Source organism: Lepidochelys olivacea (genome assembly GCF_965140295.1).
Source record: "Lepidochelys olivacea isolate rLepOli2 genome assembly, chromosome: 2".
Taxonomy (NCBI): Eukaryota; Metazoa; Chordata; order Testudines; family Cheloniidae; genus Lepidochelys; species Lepidochelys olivacea.
The window spans coordinates 225,352,458-225,378,079 of NC_140412.1; the positions used below are offsets into that span (position 1 = coordinate 225,352,458).

The 25,622-nt window shown below is 50.0% G+C and overlaps 1 protein-coding gene and 1 long non-coding RNA gene across 7 annotated transcripts in view; one reads left to right on the forward strand and one right to left on the reverse strand.

The window, feature by feature from the left end:
* ANKIB1 (ankyrin repeat and IBR domain containing 1) overlaps positions 1-25,622 on the reverse strand; it is a 159,389-nt gene that overhangs the window by 23,088 nt on the left and 110,679 nt on the right. For all 4 annotated transcript variants that reach the window (XM_084621477.1, XM_084621478.1, XM_084621476.1 and 1 more), the window contains exons 10-11: positions 15,722-15,810; positions 12,236-12,366 (exon numbers count right to left, since the gene is read on the reverse strand). In XM_084621477.1, the coding sequence (XP_084477603.1) occupies positions 12,236-12,366; positions 15,722-15,810 (220 nt within the window). The remainder of the gene's footprint in view (positions 1-12,235; positions 12,367-15,721; positions 15,811-25,622) is intronic.
* Positions 1,053-21,453, forward strand: LOC311517012. Of its 3 annotated transcripts, XR_014710560.1 has the most exons (5): positions 1,275-1,546; positions 15,172-15,360; positions 16,915-17,019; positions 20,159-20,278; positions 20,991-21,453. It is a non-coding gene; the product is annotated as an uncharacterized lncRNA (long non-coding RNA). The 3 variants fall into 3 exon arrangements; XR_014710559.1 differs by lacking the exons at positions 1,275-1,546; positions 16,915-17,019 and adding an exon at positions 1,053-1,268; XR_014710561.1 differs by lacking the exon at positions 16,915-17,019 and having other exon boundaries at positions 1,278-1,546.

The following is a 25,622-nucleotide window of genomic DNA, read 5'->3' on the forward strand; positions in this document are numbered from 1 at the left end:
TATACAAAGATCTTCTTACTTTCCACAGTATGCATCTGATGAAGTGAGCTGTAGCTCACGAAAGCTTATGCTCAAATAAATTGATTAGTCTCTAAGGTGCCACAAGTGCTCCTTTTCTTTTTGTGAATACAGACTAACACGGCTGTTACTCTGAAACTTTTCATATAATGATATCACGCAGTGATTATATGAAGGCCCACATTTACATATACAATATTTGCAAATATACATGTCAAAATAAGCTTCTAGCATATGTGACAAAAGTTCCTCCTCTACCTTGGTGGGTCTTGCGCTTATTGGCGGATTTGCTCGCCTTGGGGCTTCACAGCAGCCCTCAGTTTGGCCATTTTATGAACCCACAGTCCAGGTCAACTCCTCCAGTGTCTGACCAGGAGTTTGACCAGGTTTGGGGGGAACCCGGGCCCGCCCTCTACTCCAGGTTCCAGCCCAGGGCCCTGTGGAATGCAGCTGTTTAGAGTGCCTACTGGAACAGCTGTGCAACAGCTACAACTCCCTGGGCTACTTCCCCATTGCCTCCTCCCAACACCTTCTTTATCCTCACTATCGGAACTTCCTCCTGGTGTCTGATAATTCTTGTACTCCTCAGTCCTCCAACAGTATGCATTCTCACGCTCAGCTCCTAGCGCCTCTTGCTCCCAGCTCCTTACCCGCGCACCACAAACTGAAGTGAGCTCCTTTTTAAACCCAGGTGCCCTGATTAGCCTGCCTTAATTGATTCTAGCAGCTTCTTGATTGGCTGCAGGTGTTCTAATCAGCCTGTCTGTCTTAATTGTCTCCAGAAGGTTCCTGATTGTTCTGGACCCTTCCCTGTTAAGGAGCCGGAATCGTTCTTCACTCGCTCCTGAGCTATTTGCTTTCCCTTCTCTCCTAAAGCCCCCCGGCCCGGATTTTTCACACTTTTCCTTTTGCTTAGTTTCCCCCCCCGCGTTTGGGCCGGACGCTTTGTTTTTTTGGTTTCGTTTTTTTTCGTTCTTTTGAGCTGCGTCAGTGTGCTGGCCGGTCGCCAGCACACCCCCCCCCCCGATGCCTGCTTTTGGACTTTGCTCCTTGCTTACTTGAAACCCCCGGAGGAGGGGGGGAGGACTGCCAACCTGCTGTCCGGAGAGGGGAGTGGACCCCCCCAGACCCAGCTGTTTTGCTTTTTGCCTGGACTTTTTCCGAGAGCCTTGGGACAGAGCCAACAGCTGTAGCAGACGCCAGAGGCCGGAGAACTCCCGGGCAGCTATGAATCATCGTGGAGAGAGGCCGTAAGACTGAGGGATTTCTTTTGAATTTCTACCCTCGGGGGGGGGAGTTGACTGCATTTCAGCTGCGCCTGCGGCGGCACAGGGGTGTAGCAGGGAGCTACCCCCAGATCCATCGGTGCCCCCAACCCCCCCCACCACTATTACAACTATCACGGCCCCCGCTGCTTCGTCCCTGCTGGCAATCTGCCATCTGCCTTCGGATCCAGCTGTTTGCTTTGGACTTTGCCTTTTGGACCAGGCATAACACCCAACCAAGCGAGACTCTTTGGACACTTGTGGTGGGTTGTCCTCCCCCCACCCCCCCCCCCGGGTTGTTTACCCCATAGCCTACCCCTACTACCGGACCCCGATTTTTGCCCCCCCCCCCTCCCAGTGTTTCCCTGTCTCTCCCTGCTTACAATGGCAGAGAAGGAGGGACGCAAGGCCCCTCCACCGAAATTGGTTGCCCCTTCCCCATCTACCCTCCTGCCCACCCCTCAAGATTTCCCCACCGCCTCCATTGTTAGAACCCCTGCCACCGCCCCCGCTGGGGCATCGGCAGTGGGAGGCACCGGGGCGATTACTACTGCTGCTCTGGTTCCTGCCCCACTAGATTTTAGGAACCCCCCCCCAGTTAGACGGAAAAATCGAAGCGGGCCAAAAGGGAAGGGCCCCGCTAATGCCGCTGGACCCTCCGTGGCAGAGGCCGCCCCCACCACAGTGGCCTCGTCATCGATCGCGGCACCCCTCCCAGCTGTTCCCTCCACCAGCTCTGCGACCATCCCTCCCCCGGCCCCCAGGACGTATGCCCGGGTGGCGACAGGCCCCCCCTCACCTGCCGCCTCCTCATCTCGCCCTTCCACTGCCTCCGCTGCCATTACTAGTAGTCGGGGCCCTCTTCCCGCCCTGACCAGGAAGCACGGTGTTCGTTGCCTCCTAGTACCCGCCTCGCCCCACGTGGAGGCATACGTGCAGGCGTTGGCGAAAGTGGTAGGACCCATGGCCATTGTGGCGGCCTCCAAGATGTATGGGAAGGTCGTTCTCTTTCTGGCCTCGGAGACTGCCGCCCAGGAGGCGGTGGAGAAGGGCCTAGTGGTGGGGGGGGTGTTTCTCCCCCTGGAACCGCTAGAAGATCTGGGCGTTCGCTTCGTCCTCACCTCCGTTCCTCCCTTTTTACCTAATGTTGCCCTGTTACCTGCTCTTTCTGCCCTGGGGAAGCTTGTTTCTGTTATTAGCCCACTCCCGTTAGGCTGCAAGGACCCCGCCCTCCGTCACGTCCTATCGTTCCGCCGGCAAGTGCAGATTTTACTGCCGGCGGGGGTGCGTGACGGAGAGGCGCTCGAGGGGTCCTTTCTAGTTCCCTACCAGGGAGCCCGCTATAGGGTCTTTTATTCCACCGGAGAGGCCCGGTGCTACCTCTGCCGCTCGGCAGGGCATGTCCGCAGGGACTGCCCTTTGGCCCGGGGGAGAGGGGCACCTGAGACCCCCGAGACCCGGCGGGATATCGGCCCTGTTGTTGCCGACACCCCTGGCCACCCGGCACCCGACACCACCCCCCCTCCCACCCGATCCACCGCTGCCCCCGTCCGGGCCCAAGAGGCACCCCTCCAACAACGCCCGGGCGACCACAGGAGTCCCACTCTTGCCGTAACCACCTCGGCAGAGCCTATGGAGGGGGGTGTGGCAGAGCTTTTACCGGGTGCAGGAGAGGGCTCGCCCCAAGGAGAACCCCCCGCCCCTAATGCTGCCTTACCGCTACCCCCCCAAACCCCTGAACCTCTGCCTCCGCGCCCCGCTCCGTCCCCTGCTACTCCACCCCCGGACGACGCCATGGAGGGCTGGACTGTAGTCCAGGGGAAGCGAGGCAAGCGGAGGGCTCGAGCTCCGCTGCATTCATCTGACGCGGAAGCCCCCCGGAAGACCAGGAAGGGAGGTACCGACCCTGAGCCTCCCGCCTCGGCCACGAGTGAGATCCATTCGCTGGTGTCGGGAGGTGAAGATAGACCAGCATTGGAGGGTGGAATCCCCCCTCCGCGGGGGACCCTCCCCTCCGAAGCCCCGGGGGAAGCCCCTTCTAACCAGATACCACCTGAACTCCCAACGAACCCCGACGTGACCGCCGAGGCGGGCCCTAGCGGAGAGGCCCCTGGGGTGGTGGGAGTCGGCCTCTCCTCTGTGTACGCAGAGATTGAAGCCCTGGATTTGACCCCGGTCACCCAGGGAGGGGATGATTTACTGCCGGCCGGCCTCGATTTGGGCAATTTCACCCCAGACCCCCTCTCCCCATGCCCTTTCCCCCTGACTGCCTTTCCGGGTGAGCACCCCACGGAAAGTGGCTTACCGCCTGGGGCCATGGCTGCCACGACCACCCCGGAGCCAGTACCTAGCATTCCTCGGAGCCCCCTCCCTTGCCCCTTCACCCCCGACCCTGCTCGGGAGGCGCCTTCTTTTCGCTGTGCGCCTCCTGAAGCCCAGGGCCTTACCTCTGCCCCTGCCCCCACCCCTATTCCGGTTCAGTCTCCCTCCTCCTGCAAGGCTACCGCCGCCCCTGGGGTTATTTCTTTTCCGCCTTTTGCAGATTCCCCCCAGGGAGCAGTCTTTATGTTTTCTAGTTGCGACTCCCCAGGAGTTGCACCTTTCCCCCTGCCATCCCCGTCCGCCCCAAGGCACGAGATGGAGTTAGTAACCCCAGCCTGTCAGACACCCCGTCGGCGGTCCGCACCCTGCCTACCCGCCTTAGCGGACCACGAAGCTGCATCAAAAGCCCCACCAGGGACTGCTCTGGGAGTTGTAACCCTACCCCCCCATGAGCTGCAGCATGCATTACGGGAGTTCTTGAAACGATGCCGTGGTGCCCGCGATAGGGCACAGCTGGCTCTCCAGCAATGGGGGGACTTTGATCGACTCCTTCGGGCCGCGAGAGCCCTTATGAGGGAGGGTAGAGGGCAAGGGAAGGGCGGTGCCGCGGCCTACGAGCGGGCCCGCAGCTTCCGGAAAGAGTTACTTACTCACGGGATGGGACACGGGTTGCTACGCGACCCGCCGGGGGCCATGAGTACCCCCACCCCTGAGAACTCCCCACCCCCCCAGCCCTCCGCATGACACCTCTCATCATTGTAACCCTGAACACCAGGGGCTGTAGGATGGCTCTCCGCAGGTCCCAGGTGCTCTCCTACCTTCGGGAGGGGAGGTACTCTGTGGTTTTCCTGCAGGAGACCCACACGGACCCAACCGCCGAGGATAGGTGGCGGCTGGAATGGGGGGACGGGGTATACTTTAGCCACTGCACGGCTTGGCAAGCTGGAGTGGCGACCCTGTTCTCCCCCACCCTGCGGCCCGAGGTGCTCGGAGTCACTGAGGCCGTGCCGGGCCACTTGTTGCACCTCCGAGTTCGTTTGGAGGGGCTTGTGGTCAATTTTGTTAATATCTATGCCCCGCAAGTGAGCTCACAGCGGCCGCAATTTTACCAGCAGGTGTCCGAATTTCTCGACACCCTGGATTCACACGAGTGCCTGATCCTGGGAGGGGACTTTAACACCACCCTCGAGGAACGGGACCGCTCGGGGGCCGAGCCGAGCCCGGCCGCCGCGACCATTCTTCGAGACATAGTCGACTATCACTCCCTAGTGGACGTCTGGCGTGACCATCACCCAGATGATACTTCCACGTTTACCTTCGTTCGGGTGGAGGCCCGTCGGTCGCACCGCTCTCGGTTAGACCGTATTTATCTATCCCGTCTCCATCTTTCACAGGCCCACTCCTCCACCATTCGGCCGGCCCCTTTTTCCGACCATCATTTGGTTGCCGTCACGGTCTCCCTCCGTGCAGAGGGACCGGGGCCGGCCTACTGGCATTTTAACAACAGCCTGTTGGAGGACGAGAGCTTTGTGATGTCCTTCCGGGAGTTTTGGCTGGCCTGGCGGGAGCAGTGGCGTGCCTTTCCCTCGGTGCGGCGCTGGTGGGATTTAGGGAAGGTGCGCGCCAAGCTCTTCTGCCGCAACTACACTCGGGGCACCAGCCGACGGAGAAATGCGGCGATAGAGCAGTTGGAACGGGAGGTCTTAGAGCTAGAGAGGCGCCTGGCCGCCAGCCCCGGGGACCCGTCCCTCTGCGGAGCGTGCCGGGAGAAGCGGGAGGAACTTCGAGCCCTCGAGGACCACCGGGCCCGAGGTGCCTTTGTCCGGTCCCGCATCCGCCTCCTTCAGGAGATGGATCGCGGCTCCCGCTTCTTCTACGCCCTGGAGAAAACGAGGGGGGCCAAAAAACACGTCACCTGCCTTCTAGCGGAAGACAGCACCCCCCTCACGGATCCGGAGGAGATGTGTGGGAGGGCCCGTGACTTCTACGCAAATCTTTTCTCCCCGGATCCGACCGATCCTGGCGCTTGCGGGGTGCTCTGGGAGGAACTCCCCACGGTCAGCGTGGGCGACCGAGACCGGCTAGAGCTGCCTCTCACCCTGGCCGAGTTCTCGGACGCCCTCCGTCGCATGCCCACCAATAAATCTCCGGGCATGGACGGGCTGACCGTGGAGTTTTACCGCGCGTTCTGGGACATCCTTGGCCCAGACCTAGTCACTGTCTGGGCTGAGTCCTTGCAGAGCGGGGCCCTCCCTCTCTCGTGCAGACGAGCGGTGCTCGCCTTGCTGCCGAAGAAGGGGGACCTCCGCGATTTACGAAACTGGCGTCCCCTCTCACTCCTTAGCACGGATTACAAAATCGTAGCGAAAGCAATCTCGCTGCGGCTAGGGTCCGTGATGGCGGACGTGATTCACCCAGACCAGACCTATACTGTCCCGGGTCGCAGCATTTTTGACAACCTCTTTTTAGTCCGAGACCTTTTGGAACTCGGGCGGAGAGACGGTCTGTCGTTCGCCCTCCTGTCTCTCGATCAAGAGAAGGCGTTCGATAGGGTGGATCATGGGTACCTCCTGAGCACCCTGCGAGCGTTTGGATTCGGACCTCAGTTTGTGAGTTTTCTCCGGGTGCTGTACGCCTCCGCGGAGTGTCTGGTTAGGCTCAACTCGACCCTGACCGAACCGGTCAGCTTCGGGCGAGGGGTGCGGCAGGGGTGTCCCCTCTCAGGCCAGCTGTACGCTCTGGCGATCGAGCCTTTCCTCTGTCTCCTCCGCAGGAGGTTGACGGGGTTGGTGCTGCGGGAGCCGGAGCTGCGACTGGTCCTGTCGGCGTACGCCGATGACGTCCTCCTCGTGGTCCAGGACCCGGGCGACTTGGCGCGAGTGGAGGCATGCCAAGCCATCTTTTCGGCAGCCTCCTCCGCCCGAGTCAACTGGGTCAAGAGCTCTGGCTTGGCGGTGGGGGGCTGGCGGCAGGTAAGCCCCCTCCCACCCGCGCTTCAGACCATCCGGTGGAGTGCCGGCCCTCTGCTCTATCTCGGCGTTTACCTTTCTGCCACGCACCCTTCTCCGCCGGAGAACTGGCAAAATTTGGAAGGCGGTGTGATTGAGCGGATCAGGAAATGGACGAGGCTACTCCGATGTCTCTCCCTTCGGGGGAGAGCACTGGTGCTTAACCAACTAGTCCTGTCCACGCTCTGGTACCGGCTCAACACCCTAGCCCCGGCCCCGGGTTTCCTGTCCCACCTCCGGAGATTGATTCTGGAGTTCTTTTGGTCAGGATTGCACTGGGCCCCTGTTGGAGTTCTCCACTTGCCCCTGAAGGAAGGAGGGCAGGGCCTGAAGTGTCTGTACACTCAGGTCCGCGTTTTCCGCCTCCAGGCCCTGCAGAGGCTCCTTTATAGTGCAGGTAGTTCGACGTGGAGCATATTGGCGCATGCCTTTTTACGCCGCTTCCATGGGCTCCGATATGACCGACAGCTCTTTTATCTTTGTCCGAGAGGTTTTCCGCGAGACCTCTCTGGGCTACCGGATTTCTACCAGGACCTCCTCCGGGCCTGGAAACTGTTCTCAACGACCAGGTCCGTGGCGGCCATCGTGGGGGCAGATCTCCTCACGGAGCCCCTGCTACACAACCCCCAACTTTGTGTGCAGGCGGCGGAGTCCCGCACGGTGCGCCAGAGGTTGGTCCTGGCGGGAGTTACGAGGGTCGGGGACCTCCTGGACTACGACCGGGGGGACTGGCTGGATCCCCTGACGCTCGCTCGACGCATGGGGCTCTCCAGCCTTCGCACCCCCCGGCGCGTGCTTCAGGAGGTGGGGGCCGCTTTGACCCCCGCCGCTCGGGCTTATGTTAGCCGAGCCTTGTGCGAGGGCGCGCCCCGCCCATCCCTTACCCCAGGCCCGCCGGACCTTTCCATCGGGCCCCTACCCTGCCGATCCCAACACACCCCTCATCCTTTCACTGCGAGCCGGCTGCATGAACTGCAACCGGTCGGTTTTCAAGTTGCATCACGGAAATATTTATATACACTCACGCTCCATACCCTTCATGCCCGCACCCTGGTGTCCCGCCCCGATACAAAGTGGCGAGATCTCTTACCACCTTTGGAGGGTGAGCAACCTCGGTGGGCCAGCCTGTACTCCACCTTGGTCCCGAGGCCCGTCGGGGACATCAGTTGGCGGCTCCTTCACGGGACTGTGAGCACGGGCGTGTTTTTGACACGTTTTACCTCCCTTCCGGAGACTTGCCCTTTTTGCAACGTGAGGGAAACCCTGGCGCACGTCTATTTAGAGTGTGCCAGATTGCAGCCTCTTTTTCGGCTCCTCACAAATATTCTTTTGCGCTTTTGGCTTCATTTTTCTCCCCACCTCTTTATCTATACACTCCCCATCCGTGGCCCCACCAAGTCGCGGGATCTCCTGGTTAGCCTCCTCCTAGCCTTGGCTAAAACAGCCATTTATAAGACCAGAGAGCGGAGGTTGGCTCATGAGGCGTCCTGCGATTGTGAGGCCGTTTTCCGACTCTCAGTACATTCACGTATCCGGGCGGAGTTCCTCTGGGCAGCGTCCACCGACTCCCTTGACACCTTCGAGGAGCGGTGGGCGCTGTCCGGGGTTCTCTGCTCGGTGACCCCGTCCGGTTCCCTCCGTCTGACCCTCTGATTGAGGGAAAGAGCGAGAGCCGCCAGTCACAGCCGTTAGTTGCTGTGAATACCATCATTACTGTCTTCTAGGAGGGGTCCTATAATACATGGGTGTACCCCCCTCCCTCCCAACCACCCACCCCGCAGCCGTGCCCATCTTGTCGGGCACTCTCAGGAGAGGGAGGGTCGGTGACCCTGGGCGCGGCACTAGGTAACTCGAGAGGGTGGAAGACCACGAGTGTCGAGGAAGCCCCCCCGCTCTAGGCCACCAGGTAACTCAGGAGGGTGGAAGACCACGAGTGTCGAGGAAGCCCCCCCGCTCTGGGCCTGGGCTAACCTGAACACCTCTCCCTCCTGAAAGCTGTTGTGTTATACCTTTTGATTGCGTTGTTTTGTTGCTAAGTTTTTTTTTATCCTTTTGTATTCTTTGTAACTGTTACAAATAAATTTCCTTTCTGTTTCAAAAAAAAAAAAAAAAAAAAAAAAACCTTCCCTGTTACCTTACCCAGGGAAAAGGGACCTACTTAACCTGGGGCTAATATATCTGCCTTCTATTACTCTCCTGTAGCCATCCGGCCCAACCCTGTCACACATATTAAGCATTTGAAGGACAACAAAGGTTTTCACCTTTGAGTAGAAACATGAGTTAGAAGTAACCAATATCTTCCATAAAACATTTATCAACCATAAATGAGTCTTCTTGGTTGCTTGCCTTTTGAGCAAATGGTTCCTAGATTTACAACCTAGTATTTGTTGTACATTCACAATTTGCAATTAAAGACACTTATCAAATACTCTATACAAGGTCAAAATCCCAATTACTAACATTTATATACATCTTCCAAAGGATAAACGTAAAAAGAAAATAGTACAGAATGGTAAAACAAAACAGAAGCTATAAAGCTGCATACAAGAGTCTGTGAACACACACGAAGGTAATAAATATAGTTTTACAGGCAAGGTGGTGTCATCCTCTTTGACACTTTGTTCTCACTGATGACAGAATGCAGACATTTCCTAGGAATTTCCTTAATTAGCTTGAACATTTCATTATTTTATAATGAACCCAGATTAACCAAAAAACATAAGCATGTGAGCTATCGTATTCCCCAAGCATCTTGCGTATGAAAATAACAGTGGCCTAAAATTCAGTAACAGTGAAGCCAATTACATAATAACCTAAAATTATAATACATTATAACTGTTTTATTAATAAACTTTTTTTGCATCAATACTGAGGTCTCTCCCCTATTATGTCCTTTACAAATCTTATGCTTCCCCATCTATTTGATATTAAGAAGAATGCTAGAAGACCTGGAAGGATACAGAAAGAACAATCCTGAACTGATTTAGCGTATATAAGGAATAAATGACAGCCAATAAAGAGAGAGTCTGGTGAAAAACCAATGACTTCTCAAAATCATGGTCCTAAACATTTAGGACCCAATTCTGCACTTTGGGTTGTGTGGACATATAAAACGGAGTGTGGCAGCTGCAGGGAGCCAGTTTTGATTTTCTAATACTCAATCACTAGGATCTGGCAGAAATTAGAGCAGCAGGGAGACTACTCTAACTGCCGCCAAAGGCCTAAAGTCTGTAACAGAACTTACGCAAGTGGATGAACAAGTATATAAGGGAGCTCCACTCCGCCATGGGGCCCAGCCCTGAAATACAGCTCACATAACCCTTCCCCCTCCTCTTATATAAGGAAGAGGGGAGGCTGGTACAGGAAGTAGCAGAATTGCCTCTATCAGCTTTCTGATGATGGTGAGTTCCCCTACAGAAGGGGAATTCAATACCAGTTATCTCTAGCCATTTTAAAGCCACTTTGTGCTGCTTACAAGGTGCAAAGCGCTCTTAGCAGACTGGAGAATCTGCTCCCTAGTTAGTACCTCAGATGCTGGTAGAACTGAAGTAGTGACGCTAACTTATGTTTAATGGTGAAAGCCAATCAAGCCTATAGTATGCAACACTTGAAATCTTGTTGAGTTGATCTTATTGGCACGAGTTGAGCTCATTTGAAGAAAGAAAAAGATAAATGGTAAACCTAGAATGAACCAGTGAGGGCAAGGCAGGATCTGTTTCTGCTGGTAGCATAAACAACAAAATCCCTAAATATAGTAGAGGAAAAGTGAGGAGGAATGGGATGGGCGCAGAAAGAAAAAGCCATTTGCTTGGTATGGAGAGACAGACTCCTAGAAAAAAGAGAGAAAGAACTGTTTTCTAACCCAAGGTATATTTTGATAGAAGCCAACCAACCTACACAAATAAGTGTTTGAAACCTGAGTCGTGACAGATACCCCTTTCTTAATCTGAAAACCTGACATTATTAAATGGACATATAAGCTGTTTTTGCTACTTTCACATAACCTATTGTAACAAGGTCAGGCCAGATAGCTACAGGAAAGTAGTAGAAGGTAGCTACATTAGCCCCAGATTAAGCAGGTCCCTTTTCTCTGGGTAAGATAACAGGGACTATTCCAGAACAATCAGGAACCTGCTAGAACCTATTAAGGCAAGCAGGCTAATTAGGACACCTGCAACCAATTAGGAAGCTACGAGAACCAATTAAGGCAGGTAGGCTAATCAGGGCACATGGTTAAAAAAAGAAAGACATCCCTTCAGTTAGGGAGAGGCATGTAAGTAGCTGGGAGTGAGAGGATGTGCTGCTGGAGGACTGAGGAATAAAAATGTTACCAGGCATCAGGAAGAAGGTCCTGCAGTGAAGACAAAGAAGGTGCTGCAGGGAGGTCATGGGGAAAGTGGCCCAGAGAGTTGTAGCTGTCACACAGATGTTACAGGAGACATTGTAGACAGCTGCGATCCACAGGGCCGTGGGGTGAAACCAATAGTAGAGGGTGGGCCCAGGTTCCCCCCATTCCCTCAACTCCCTAGTTGACACAAGAGAAGCTGACCTGGACTGAGAGTCTGGACCTGGACTGAGAGGGGAAGCTCTCAGAGGACTGAGAGGGGAAGCTGACCTGGACTGAGAGGGGAAGGTCTCTAGCCTGTCCCTGACCCACTAGGTGGGACAACAGAGACTGCGGGGGATTGTTCTCTTCCCTGTGTCCCATGCTGGCTAGTCATGAGGTTAGCTGAGTGAACAGCAGGTTTGAGCCAGTGGCAAAAGTGGCCAAACTGAGGGCTGCCGTGAACCTCTGAGGCAAGCAAATCCGCCGGAAAGCGCAGGACCCACCAAGGCAGAGGAGAAACTTTGTCACACTATCCATTGACTAAAAAGCAAGTACTTTAAGTTTCTGCTTTTAGTTCATTTGAAAAAAGAGTTGTCTGAGATGTAATTATAATGTTAGATAAAGAGGTTTTGACATAGAAAATATTGCTATGCAAAACCTATTTATTTTTGTGAAGTATTGAAAACTTGCATCTAATTTCTGTCTACTATTACCCTTAAAGTCTTTCTTGGAACTACTGCTCTCCTGGTATCTCACTCCCTTTGAAAATCTATGTTTACATTTTTCCAAGCTGACCTTCTTTTGATATTTTCAGCTCACCTTATTTCCCTTTGTATTATTTCTCTATCTTCATTAGTGTTCACAATGCCTCAAAATTTAGTATCTTCTGTGAATTAAATATGCTATTCACTTTCTCTTTTAGGTCATTAAAGAAGAGTGGCAATGCAAAGATCTGTATAGTTTTCCTCTAAGTCTTTCCTCCTATTTTATTCTTTGTTTACTGCTCGTCATTTCTCTTTGTTTATTGTCCTTCAACCCATGTAATGAGTGTTCACTGCCAAGCCAAAATGTATCTTGTAAGAAAGACTTAATGAAATTGCATATCAAATACTCTGCTTTTATCTTAATACATTAGAGCTTCTTTCTATCTGCCAATGTTGCAATTTGGTTTAGAAGTTCCACTAGATCCCATGCCTGTGATTTCAGAGGCTTTGTATGTTTGCATTTACAAAATAGACATGTATATACAACTTGAGTTACGCTTTCCACCATAAACAATATAAACTTCTTTATACCTTTGCACACTGCATGTGGTTGCAGCCCTCATTCTTCTGAATTGGAGATTTGCAGTTGGCGCACGGTTTGGAGTTAGTTAGTAACCATAGGCAGTTGGCAGCATCTTCATAAGCCTCACTAACTCCCACAACTTTGGGAGAAAAAAGTGGAAAAAAAATAGAAAAGTTAAGATTATCTGCATATCAACTTTTGTAAAAAGTAGGTTAAGAAGTCTGCGTGTTTCCCTAATTCTTGACAGTGCACATTAATTTCCTCATAAACCTACAGCATGCGTTACAAAAGTAATGTAAGGCAAAAATTAAGATGCTTTAACAAATACGACAAAAGTCAAAGGTCACATTCCACACCTCAATCAGCTTGGGAATGCATCTGTATATTTTATTATGCTTTACATTATAATTTATTAAATATACTATAAGATGTTAACACAGTCCAAGACCCATGCTAGGAATTTAAAAAAATCATTGTTGATACTTAAGTTTTATACTTGTTTCTACGGATCACTCCAAATAAGTGTGTGTCCTATGTTATTCTACATTAATTAATAAATAATGGTAATATTATTTGTATCACCTACAAGCCCTGGTCACGGATCAGGACCCCACTGTACTAGGCATTGTACAAACAGAACAAAAGACAGTCCCTACCCCAAAAGTTTACACTCTAAATAGACTTATTCACCCTTCCCCCATTTTTTTTATACTTAAGTATCAGCTGCTTCTATTTCTCTAAGATTTATGGAAATGACTTCTGGACATAGCATTAAGAGCCAAACCATGTACAATAGGTAATACTTTAGAAAATAAATACTCAGCCCTTTGGGACTCTTTTGGGGATTACAAGATTTCCTACCAAGCTCTAGAACACAATCTGGGAGGTGGGCGGAGGAAGTTTTTAATATGTTTTGGCCTCATCCACACTGCCTGACGAAACTGTGTGAAAGCAGTTTTAGCCTACAGCAGTTTTAAAGCATACTTAAAACAATTACAGAAAGAAAATACAAATGTAAATTGGGCTAATGGGAGATGATATTTATTAAATTGGACTTTCCATTGTAAAGTAAAAAATCAGGAAATATCTCAAAATAGCATGAAGAGGGAATCTGAAATTTTCAAAGATATCAAGCAAACTTCTATTTTAAAATGCTTAGTTAATTTAACAATGGTTTTATAATCATAATTAACATTTACATACCACATTATATGTTCTAAATGCTGTAGACACACAAAGGGCCTAATTCTGATCTCATTTAACATTGGTGTAAAATAGGAGCGGCAACAGAGTTACAGCAATAAGCCGGCATGAAATCAGAATAAAATTGTAAGCAATCAATCTAATTACACTGATAAAATAACCAATATTTTTAACATTATAAAGATAAAGATTACTGACCTGTATCCAGAGTTCTTCAAGTGGCCTCTGCACATTTGCATTCTTAGAATGTACTCATGGCGTAGCCAGAAATGGAACCTTCTAGCAGCACTGCACATTGGAATGATTCTTCTTTGGAGTTCTAATTCCAACTCAGCATTGGAGGAGGTGGCTGATGCACAACCCATTTCTAGCTTCGCTCTCCAAATGTACAGAGCCACAAGGGGAAGAGAAAGGAGAAGAAGGTGCAAGAGCGCTCCAACAGGCACTGCTACTAGAAGCTTCCTCTGGTCCTGATGGTACCATGGGCACATGCCAGAGTAGGAATGTGCAGAAGGCCACTTGAAGAGCTTACCGTTACAACAATTATGAAAGTCTTGGATTTCCAATTCATTCCAGTTGTAAGATGCATTTCCCATATCCAAACCGAAAGAATCAAAACTGTGAAGGGGGAAGCTGTGTGTGTGTGTGTGCACGTGCGCCTATATTTTATATATATATATTTTTTAAATCACAAGATTTTAAAAAAATCTTGTGATTTAAAAGAAAAACAAAAACAGCTCTGCCATTGAAACTACTCAGAATATTTGGTATAGAAATAGACTTAACTGAGAAGAAGTGATTTTGAATCTTCTGGCTAAAATAGATCTGTCAAGGTTCCCTCCCCATTCTGAACTCTAGGGTACAAATGTGGGGACTCACATGAAAGACCCCCCTAAGCTTATTTCTACCAGCTTGGGGTAAAACTTCCCCAAGGCACAAACTTTTTGCCCTTGGGGGGGTATGCTGTCACCACCAAGTGATTTAACAAAGAATCAGGGAAAGGACCATTTGGAGTTCCTATTCCCGCAAAATATTCCCCCAAGCCTTACACCCCCTTTCCTGGGCAGGCTTGAAAATAATATCCTAACCAATTGGTTACAAAGCGATCACAGACCCAAACCCCTGGGTCTTAGGATCATAGAGAAATCAGTGAGGCTCTTAAAAGAAACAGAACTTTATTAGAAAGAAAAAAGGTAAAAGAAGCACCTCTGTGAAATTAGAATGGAACATAATCTCATAGGCAGTCAGATTCAAAACACAGAGAATCCCTCTAGGCAAAACCTTAAGTTACAAAAGGACACAAAAACAGGAATACACATTCCCTCCAGCACAGCAAATTTCACAAGTCAAAAACAAAAGCAAAATCTAATGCATTTTCTAGCTAGATTACTTACTAACTCTATAGGAGTTGAATTGCTTGCTTTCTTGATCTGTCTCCGGGCAGAGGCATCAGACAGACAGACAAAACCTTTTCCCCCCACCCAGATTTGAAAGTATCTTGTCTCCTTATTGGTCATTTTGGTCAGATGCCAGACAGGTTAGCTGAGCTTCTTAACCCTTTACAGGTAAGAGGATTTTATAGTACTGTATCAGAGCTTTTTAACCCCTTCCCTTTAAATTCTGACAAGATCTATCAATCTATCTAGAAATAGATATATGAAAGTCTGTTTTTTCCTACTGTGCTTTTACTCAAAATTGGCTGAAACTCCAATTTACCAAAATAATTCACTTTCTGCCACAGATTAACTAAGGAAGACGCGCTAGCAAGGAAGCCACTGGATCAGGGGAGAGGTCACTGCATTTATGCTGAACTGTTTTTTAAGTGGGAGGTGCTCAAGACGTTCAGTGCAAACAATAAATAGTTCCCAGAAGAAAAGGCCTGAAGAGACTCTGGGCGTGGCATTTAATCCTTCCTGGCCTGGGGAAACAGGTTAGTTATTTACATGGACACTGCTGCTCCTCTTGTAAAACCAGTTTCTGACTTTATGGTAAATGTATTGTATTAGGATTTTTTAAAAACATATATGTTTTAGGTAACTTTTCCCCCTATAATGTTACCCAAAACAAACCTCTAATCTGTAGGGTTTGATTTAAGACATGAGCAAGGAAATTCAGAGTTAAAGAAACGGGAAAATAAAGAATTATACAGTTTTCAGCACCATTTTTTCAATTAGATGATTTCTACAGGACAAATGATCAAACCTGTTCCTCCCCCCTCTTTCACATCATTTCTTAACTACCATACAGTTCTTATTTAATGCTGTTAAAAATCCCACAAAAACCACTCTTACGTTCTTCTGGTTTCATTTCTGATATCTTCTGCAGCCAGTTCTTCCATGTTTGGCAGTCACAAGGTTCATGTGCTTCACCAAGACATTCCCTGAAAAATTAAGTCATAAATACAGTAGATAATTGTTTAGATTGGTTCAAATTGAAAAATAATGAAGGCACATTAAAACTCTAAGACAGGAAGATAAAGAAACCTACTCAATTACTCTCACTTTAAAACATTATTACATTTGCTCACAACCCAAGGTAGAGCTTCATGAAAATTAATGAGAGAATTAAGTGAGGCAGGAAAGAAAAATGCTTTTTAATTATGATGGAGAATATCTCAAAAGCAGCTGGTATGCACTATGTTTTATGGGCTGACCAGTAATTAATCTAGGCCCATGTAAAATGGTCATGTAGCTTTTGTACAAGGGGTGAAGTTGACCTCAGTGCAGATGGACTATGAAAGGCCTTTATTATTCATATTAAAGTAATATTCCAAAGGCCCCAATCACGATTGAAGCCTCACTGTGTTAGATACTGTACAAACATATAGTGAGACAAAGTCCCTGCTCCAAAAACCTTTCTGGCTAAGTATAAACTCCTAGTTTAAGTGGAGTTTATGTGGTGCATAGGGCCTTGAGTAGGCCCTCTACAGTTGGGATGAATGTCATCCAGAATTATTTGTCCGTGTCCACTGGTGATCATTAATCCTTAATAACAAGGTCAGTGCTTAAGTAAATCCCCATTGCTTTCACACTCTTCTAATACTGAGTGAATTTGGATTTCTACCCTTCCCAGAGTCCCTAAATGGAAAGGAGATGATATTGGTTGAAATCATATGGACACATAAGGAGTTAACAGTGGATCCCTCAAGTTTTTCCAGATTTACTACTGCTAGTTTTCAGGATGGCAGTCAGTATACAGCATCAGATACATGGCTTCCAGATGGTGCTTGGGTGTAGATGTGTCAACATGGATTCCAGAATTGTCACGACTTGCTCTTTTACTGGAAATACAGCAAAACAGCTTGAGACATCTGCCACATGAAATACACAAATAGTTTACAAATGGGGTATATTTCCACATGGACACCTGCTGTATCATAGAAAATGCAAATTGTTTTTGAGGATCAAATGGTAAACTACTTTCTACAATGCAATGTCATAAGCTGAATGAATACTCATTATCTCCTTTGTCCTCATCACAACAGGGAACATGTGAGCAAAAAAAGCTTAAAGAAAACTACAGAAAAGAAAAGAAAAAAGAAAAGAGAACCTTCTGAGCCACCCTCTTCTACCTGTACAATTGAAATAAGGTGAGGGTCAATCTGAGCCATAGGATTGACTTCACTGGGGCTAGACTTCACCCACAATAACTGTTCTTGGATAATTTTAATTGTATACAGAGAAAACAAAATTAGCAGAAAGGGAACTAACAAGAGAATGGCCCCCTTACCTAAAGGCTGATTAATTCACCCTACACAACAAACAAAATAACAAAGACATGCGCATTGGCTTCTCTGTGGATTGTGAACTTTTGAACAGACTCACTTCAAATCCTAAATTTTGGAATACCCGCAGAGACCTTGAACAACTCTAAAAAGAGAATGAACCAGGAATTACAGAAATACAGATAAGATTGTCAACACTGCTTGAATCTTGGTGTACATTTTGAAACGCAAACAGCCTAAAAAGGAAGAAAAGGGAAAACCCAAATTATTACAGCTGCATTTCCTTGAGAGACAATGTTAGGTACTCTTCTAGAGACTGGATTCAGGGTGTAAACATAGAAATCCTGAACCTTCTTTGTTGCAAGGAATGCCTTTGCTGACCACCCATAAACCTGTTCAAGTTAAGAGACTGAAAACAGAGTTATATATTCTAAAAATGGATAACTACTTGAGGTGCAGTATTGGTCAGCTTTGTCCCAATTTCGATGACACTACTAAGTAGATTAGGGTATAAGCTGTATTACTTATATCCATTCCATTCTAGGTGTGCACGCGTCCATGTGCGTGGTCATTGGAGATTTTTGCCTCAGCAGTATTCGTAGTGTCAGCAGTGGTGCCCCCTTGAGAGCTGCGCTCATGTGCCGGTTTATCAGGCACTGCCAACCCTACGCTATCTCAGTTCTTTCTTGCCAGCAACTCCAACAGAGGGGGCAGGAGGGTGGGTAATGGAATGGACATGAGCAACACAATCTCTGACAACAACAATTACAAAAGATAAGTAACTTTTTTCTTCTTTGCGTGCTTGCTCATGTCAATTCCATTCTAGGTGACTCACAAGCAGTGCAAATGGAGGTGGGCTCAGAGTTTGCGGTCTTGCAGCACTGCCCTGCTGAAGCTAGCATTGTTCCGGGCCTGCTGGGTCAGTGCATAATGGGCCATAAATGTTTGGGCAGATGACCAGGTAGCAGCTCTACAAATCTCTTGGATCAGCACCTGAGCCAAGAAGGCCGCTGACGACGCTTGCACTCTAGTTGAGTGCACTTTGGCTATGGCAGGTGGAGGCACATTTGCCAGCTTGTAGCAGTATCGAACGCAGACTGCGATCCAGAATGAAATTCTCTGAGCAGACACTGGGCAACCTTTTCATCCTGTCTGCCACTGCAACGAACAGTTGCGTTTACTTACGGAAAGGCCGTGTCCCTTTGATATAGAAGGCCAGCGCCCTCTGGACCTTCAGGGTGCGTAACCTGTGCTCCTCTTTGGAATTGTGGGGCTTTGGAAAGAAGACCGTTAAGAAAATGTCCTGGCCAGTATGAAACTGGGAGACTACATTGAGCAGGAACGCCAGGTACGGCCGCAACTGGACCTTATCCTTGTAGAATACTGTATAGGGTGCTTCTGACGTAAGTGCCCTGATCTCATACACACTGCTGGCAGACGCATCCGCCACCAGGAATGCCACCTTCCAGGAGAGAATGAGAAGAGAGCAGGAATCCAGAGATTCAAAGGGAGGCCCCATGAGCCTCAACAGCATGAGATTCAAATCTTCAGATCTTTCAGGAACCAGGCTGTCATGTTGTAAGCGAAGAATGACCTGCCTTGGAAGGGAGGGTGGAAAGCCGAAATAGGAGCCAGGTGGACACTAACTGATGACAGCAACAAGCCCTGGAGCTTAAGGTGCAGGAGATAGTCCAGAATCAGCTCCAGGGAGGCCTACTCAGCCCAGAAGCGCCAATCCGAGGCCCAGCATGTGAATCTTTTTGACGTTTCCCCATAGGTTGCTCTGGTGGAGGACTTTCTCCTACCCATTTCCCGCTTGTCTATATTAAGCCATGCTGTCAAGTGCAGCACCTCCAGGTTCAGGTGCAGGAGACTGCCATGGTTCTGGGCCAGCAGGTCTGGCCAGAGAGGGAGCCTCAGCGGCTTAGCTCGCAAGTGGCCTCGCTAGCACTGATTCGGCATGTTGCTGGTCGGTAGCCATAAGGATGACTCTCACCCTGTCCCGTTTGATCTTCACAAGGACTCTGTGGATCAACGGCACTGGTGGGAAGGCGTACATCAGGGCTCCTGACCAAGGAAGCAGGAAGGCATCCAACAGGGAACCCCGGTCTATCCCCTGGAGCGAACAGAACACGTAGCATTTCCTTTAGGGAGGCAACCAAGTCCACCTGGGGAGTCCCCTACTTCTGGAAGATTATACTGGCTGCTTCCGGATGGAGCAACCACTTGTGGCGAGATGAGAAGGTCCTGCTGAGGGGACCCGCTAGTACATTCTTGGTGCCGGGCAGGTCTGTGGCTACCAGATGAATGGCGTGCTGCACACAGAAGTGCCAAAGGTTCAGAGCTTCTTAGCAGAGGGCTGACGACATCACTCTACCTTGTCTGTTGATGTAATACATTGCAGCGGTATTGTCCGTAAGGACCTGCACCACCTTGCCCTTCAGGTGGGGCAAGAAGGCCTGGCAGGCCAGACAAGCCGCTCAGAGCTCCCTGACATTGATGTGGAGGGCCAGATCGCCCTGCAACTAGAGGCCTGGGTGCTCAGCTTGACCAGGTGGGCTCCCAAGCCCAGGTCCGAAGCATCGGAAACTAGGGTTAGTGATGTGGACGGGGTTGCGAAGGGGACTCCCTGAAACACTGACCTGGCATCCAACCACCAATACAGGGATGACAGGATGTGATCCAACACTCTAATCATCCTAATCACCCAGTCTAGCTCTTGTCTTTTGCGGGAGTAAACCGACGCCAGCCACGCTTGCAGAGACCGGAGGTGGAGCCGTGCATGACTGACCACACATGTACAGGTGGCCACGTGCCACAGCAACTGCAGGGAGGTGAGAGCCATGGTGAGTGGGCAGTTCCTCACATGGGAGATCAAGTCCTACATGGCCTGAAAATGCACCTCCCGGAGGAAGGTACTGGCTCATATGGAGTCGAGAACCGCCCCTATGAACTCTATGTATTGGACTGGCCTTAAAGTGGATTTTTTCTCTTTTATCAACAGGCTTAGGTCGTGGCAGGTGGTATGCATGAGATCGAGGCTTCTCTGTACTTGGTTCCGAGACCTGCCCTTAATGAGCCAGACATCGAAATATGGGAAAATCTGGACCCCTTGACCTCTGAGGTAAGTGGCCACTGGAACCTTGGAGCCGAAGAGAGGCCAAAGAGGGGTGCCATAAATTGGAAATGGTGTTTGCCTACTATAAAACAGAGGAAATGTCTGTGACTTTAGAATATGGAGATGTAAAACTAGGCATCTTTCAAGTTGAGAGTGGCGTACCAGTCTCCCGGATCCAGGGAGGGGATGATGGAGGCCAGGGAGATCATGCAAAACTTCAACTTTTTGAGAGACCTGTTGAGGTGTCGCAGGTCCAAAATGGGTCTCAGGCCCGCTTTTGCTTTCGGGATTAGGAAGTAATGGAAATAGAACCCCTTTCCCCTGGAGGAATGTCCCATGTTCCAAGGAACCTCTTCCACTGCCCCCAGGTGCAGGAGGTTCTCAAACTTCTGAATGAGGAGGTGCTAGTGAGAAGGGTTCCTGGAGAGGGACAGGAGTGAGAGGCAGCCGAAAACTGCAGGGTGTAACCATGAGACACTATGTCCCGCACACAACGGTTTGAGGTGACTTGGGACCAGGCCAAACGGAAGAGACGAAGACAGTTGAGGAAAGAGTGGGGTGGATCTTGGCAGGTGGCTGGGGCGTTACTCTCGACCACACCCTCAAAACAAGTACTTCTGGACCCCGGGGTGTTTTGCCAGACTGGGCAACGCAGGACAGCGGGAGGAAGAAGGGTGATGACGGCTGAAACTAGCGTCTCTGCCCCTTTTTCTTGCAGGTCCCTGGCGAGACTGCCAAGGCCTAGGCAGCGGCCGGAATTACTTCCTTGCAGGCTGCAGAATATGCATTCCCAGCAAGCGAAGGGTAACCCTGGTGTCCTTCAGCCCATGTAACCTCACATCTGTTTGGTCTCAAGAGAGACCATTCACATCAAAGGGGAGGTCCTGGATGGAAGTCTGCATTTCCTGGGAGAGACCTGCAGTCTGAAGCCAGGAGCTGCGCCTCATCACCACTGGCTGACGAGTCCTCCCTGTCCCATGCCATCTGGAGGGAGCACCTAGCAGCCACAGTGCCCTCTTCCACCAGCGTGCTAAATTCCTGGGCAAAACCCTGTGGAAGGGATTCCTTGAACTGATGGAGGGAGTCCCATAAGTTAAACTTGTAACGGCCCAAAAGAGCCTGATGGTTCACCACCTGGAACTGAAAAACTGGCCAGTGAATAAATCTTTCTACCAAACAGAGTCAACGGTTTGGCCTCTTTATTCTTGGGGGTGAAATTGGTATGCCCTTTTGTCTCTTTCATTGGCCACAGAGACCACCAGTAAGCTCGGGGGAGGATATAGAGGTACTCAAACCCCCTTGGCGGGACAACATACTTCTTTTCGGCCCTCTTTGAGGTTGGAGGAATGGAGGAAGGAGTTTGCCAGAGACCCTTGGCAATCTTAAAGACACCTTCATGCACTGGCAGTGTGACACAGGTTGGGGTGGAGGCTGACAAAAGGTTAAACAAGGTGTGCATCTGCTCAGCCATTTCCTCCAGCTCCAGGCCCAAGTTCCGCCGGGGGAGGTTCTGGGGCATCTTCTCCCACACGGGAGGGAGGCTTAGGGGTGGGCACCATTCCCTATGCTTCAACCGCCAGGCATCTCTCGTGCACTGATCCCAGTGCTGCCAGCTGCTATTCTGAGCTGGCGGCCGATCTGTGGTGAGAAGGGGTCATCACCACAACTGGCATTCCTTATGTGCCGCAAAAAGGCCACTGCACTGGCCGTGCTGCAAAGTCTGTGCTGTCGCCGTGGCCTCGGGTTCCCATTCGCGCCAGTGCAGACTAGGCAAGAGGCTGAACTGGTCTTCCATGTCAGAGGAATCCCCTTCTGGTGACCACAGTGGGGCTGTCGATGCCTGGGTCTGCTTGCTGACCATTGCCGTCAGGGACCGGTGCCCAGAATGAGGTGATTGGTGCTGGTACCGAGGGGACCGGTGCCACGGGGACTGGAGACATGACGGGGAGCACTCCCACGATGCACACGACTGGGACCTGCACCTAGAGGATGATCTGCAGGAGGGCGAGCAGCATCAATAATATGGAAACTGGCGTCTTGCTCTAGGTGATCTGCATCGAGACGTTAGCTACTGCGAACGCAGCGCTGGTAACTGAGGGCGAGCCCCAGAGCTTCTGGGCTGCAACTCTGGCGACCTGCGGCGCAGAGGTGGAGAGCACTGCTTCATCTTGGGGGATCAGCGGCGTTCCATTGCCCTCCGAGGGGTCTTAGCGGCTGGCTTTTCCTTGTGGGGAGCCTTTGTTGGTCCTGGGACGCATGCTACATCGGTGGCGTGGGTGGAGGCCTGTGTTCTCTCAGGGCTGGGGGAGCCTATAAAGGCGTCGGTGCCATCAGGGCTTTTGATCCCATGCTGCTCCCGGGAGTCGGTACCGGGTGGACCTTTCACAGGGCTATGGGCCCCGTCCGGGGAGGTGCAAGCATGCAGCTCTGGAGTGGCCGGGCAGCACTAAGTGGGTCCTTTGCCCTTTTTGCTTGGTGCTGGGGTTTTAGTCTTCTTTTTGGGCACTGGTGCCGGGGAACAATGATGGGGAGAGCCTGGCGCCAGGGGGCACTGCACACCAAGGCCAACGTATTCGGCGAGTCCTGGTGGGGCTGCACGGGGGCCGGACGCAGGGTGGACTCCATGAGGAGAGCCTGTAGCTGAATATCCCACTTCTTCTGTGTGCGGGGCTGGAAATTCTTACAAATTCGGTGCTGGTCTCTAAAGTGAGACTCCCCTAAGCACTTGAGGCAGCTGCTATGGGGGGTCACTTACAGGCATAGGCCTGTTGCAGTCCGCGCAGGGCTTAAACCCAGGAGACCCAAAGTCCCTGCTGGAACCCTAACTGCTAATTATTAACTATACTTAACAACTACTTAACACTAACTACTATGAGCAGAACTATTTACAAGGCCCTAAGGCTCAAAGACAGTAGACAAAAACCACTAGCCATTGCAACGCAAGTGAAGGTGCTCAGACTAACCACCATGGGCGGTAAGAAGGAACAGAGAGGGCGTAAGGTCAGCAGTGCCTTATATACCGGCACAGGAGCACGGCACCACTGTTGACCCTATGGATACTGCTAAGGCAAAAATCTTCTAAGGGGCGCAGGCACACCTAGAATGGCATCCCTATGAGCAAGCACTTGAAGAAGAACTAAGTATTAATGTAACAACAATTTTTTAAAAAGGCTCCACTGGCGATCCTGGCAACTACAGTGCCTAACATCAGTACCAGGCAAATTGGTTGAAACTATACTACAGTAAAGAACAGAATTATCGGACACATAGACGAACACAATTTGTTGAGGAAGCGTCAACATGGCTTTTGTAAATGAAACTCATGCCTCACCAATCTCCTAGAATTCTTTGAGGGGGTCAATAAGCATGTGGACAAGGGTGATCCAGTGGATACAGTGTACTTAGACTTTCAGAAAGCTTTTGGCATCGTGTTTCACCAAAGGCTCTTAAGTAAACTAAACAGTGATGGGATAAGAGGAAAGGTCCTCTCATGGATCAGCAACTGGTTAAAAGACAGGAAACAAAGGGTAGGAATAAATGGTCAGTTCTCACAGTGGAGAGATGTAAATAGTGGGGTCCCCCAGGGATCTGTACTAGGACCATTGCTGTTCAACATATTCATAAATGCTCTGGAAAAAGGGGTAAACAGCGAGGTGGTAAAGTTTGCACAATAAAAAATTACTCAAAATCGTTAAATCCAGAGCAGACTGAAGAGTTACAAAGGGATCTCACAAAACTGGGTGACTGGGCAACAAAATGACAGATGAAAGTCATTGTTAATAAGTGCAAAGTAATGTACATTAGAAAATATAATCCCAACTATAGATATAAAATGATGGAATCCAAATTAGCTGTTACCACTCAAGGAAGAGATATTGGAGTCTGTAGAGGGGTGGTCACCCAGCTTCAGTCAGAAAGGGGTTAAAACCAGCTCTGGGAAAGGGCTGCCCTGAGGAGCCAATCAGGGGAGGGCACGTAGCAGCTAGTCCGGGCCCACAATGTCTGGTATAAAAAGGGCTGCGAGCTAGGAGGCAGGTAGTCTCACTCCAGCCTTGGGGTGGGAACGACTGGGCTGTCTGGGAGCACAGGGTACCTTCAACAGAGCAGTGCTGGGGAAGGGGCAGGCTGAGCTGGAGACCTCAGGCCTGGTACCTCCCAGGCTGAGGCCTGACAGGAAGGCCTAAGGAGGTACTGGGGCTGCAGGGAAAGGCAGCAGGTCCAACCCCCTAGCCAATGATGAGTGGCCATTGCAGACTGCGGTTTGCCCCTGAGTAAAGGGGCTAGATGAGGACTGGCAGTGGGTCACTGAGGCGAGGTGGGATCAGGGGAGTGGGGTTCCCTTGGTGAGGGGCAGCACCCCAAGGTAAGGGGCACTGTGGTCTGGGAGGGATGTGGGGCCTACACATGGTGGAGATAAAGGGACTGAAGAGGGGCAGGTAACAGAGGGTGAGACACCGGCCTACAGAGAGCACTTCAGGGCCGAGAGAGCTAATTTCCCAGGACGGCCGGCAGGAGGCGCAGCGGTTGTGAGTCAGCATTCTGTTACGAGTCATTGTGGACGAGTCATGAAAACATCAACTCAATGTGCAGAGGCAGTCAAAAAAGCTAACAATGTTCGGAACCATTCGAAAAGGGATAGATAATAAGATAGTAAATATCTTAATGCCACTACATAAAGTCTTGATATGCCTACACTTTGAATATGGCATGCAGTTCTGGTCACCCCATCTCAAAGATATATTAGAATTAGAAAAGGTAAAGAGAAGGGCAACAAAAACAATTAGGAGTATGGAACAGCTTCCATATGAGGAGATATTAATAAGAATGGGATTGTTCAGCATGGAAAAGAGACGACTAAGGGGGAATATGGTAGAGGTCTATGAAATCATGAATGGTGTGGAGAAAGTGAGTAAGGAAGTGTTATTTACCCCTTCACATAACACAAGAACTAGGGGCCACCTACTGAAATTAATAGGCAGCAGTTTAAAACAAATGTAAGGAGTACTTCTTTACACAATGCAGTCAACCTAATGAACTTGTTGCCAGAGGATGTTGTGAAGGCCAAAAGTATAACTGGGTTAAAAAAAATAAATTGATAAGTTCATGGAGGATAGGTCCACCAATGGCTATTAGCCAAGATGGTCAAGGATGCAATCCCATGACCCCAGGATTCTAAAAAAGCATGAGCTAATGGTTTTCTGGAATATAATTGTGAACATGCCAACATCTATTCCGATTATACTGCAAACCTCTAAAAGAGGCACAAAAGTTTCTCTACCATGAAAATAGAACTGAAAAGCCTAGAGCTCCATGCAGCTGTTTTGTGTCCAGCACAGCTATTAATATATTG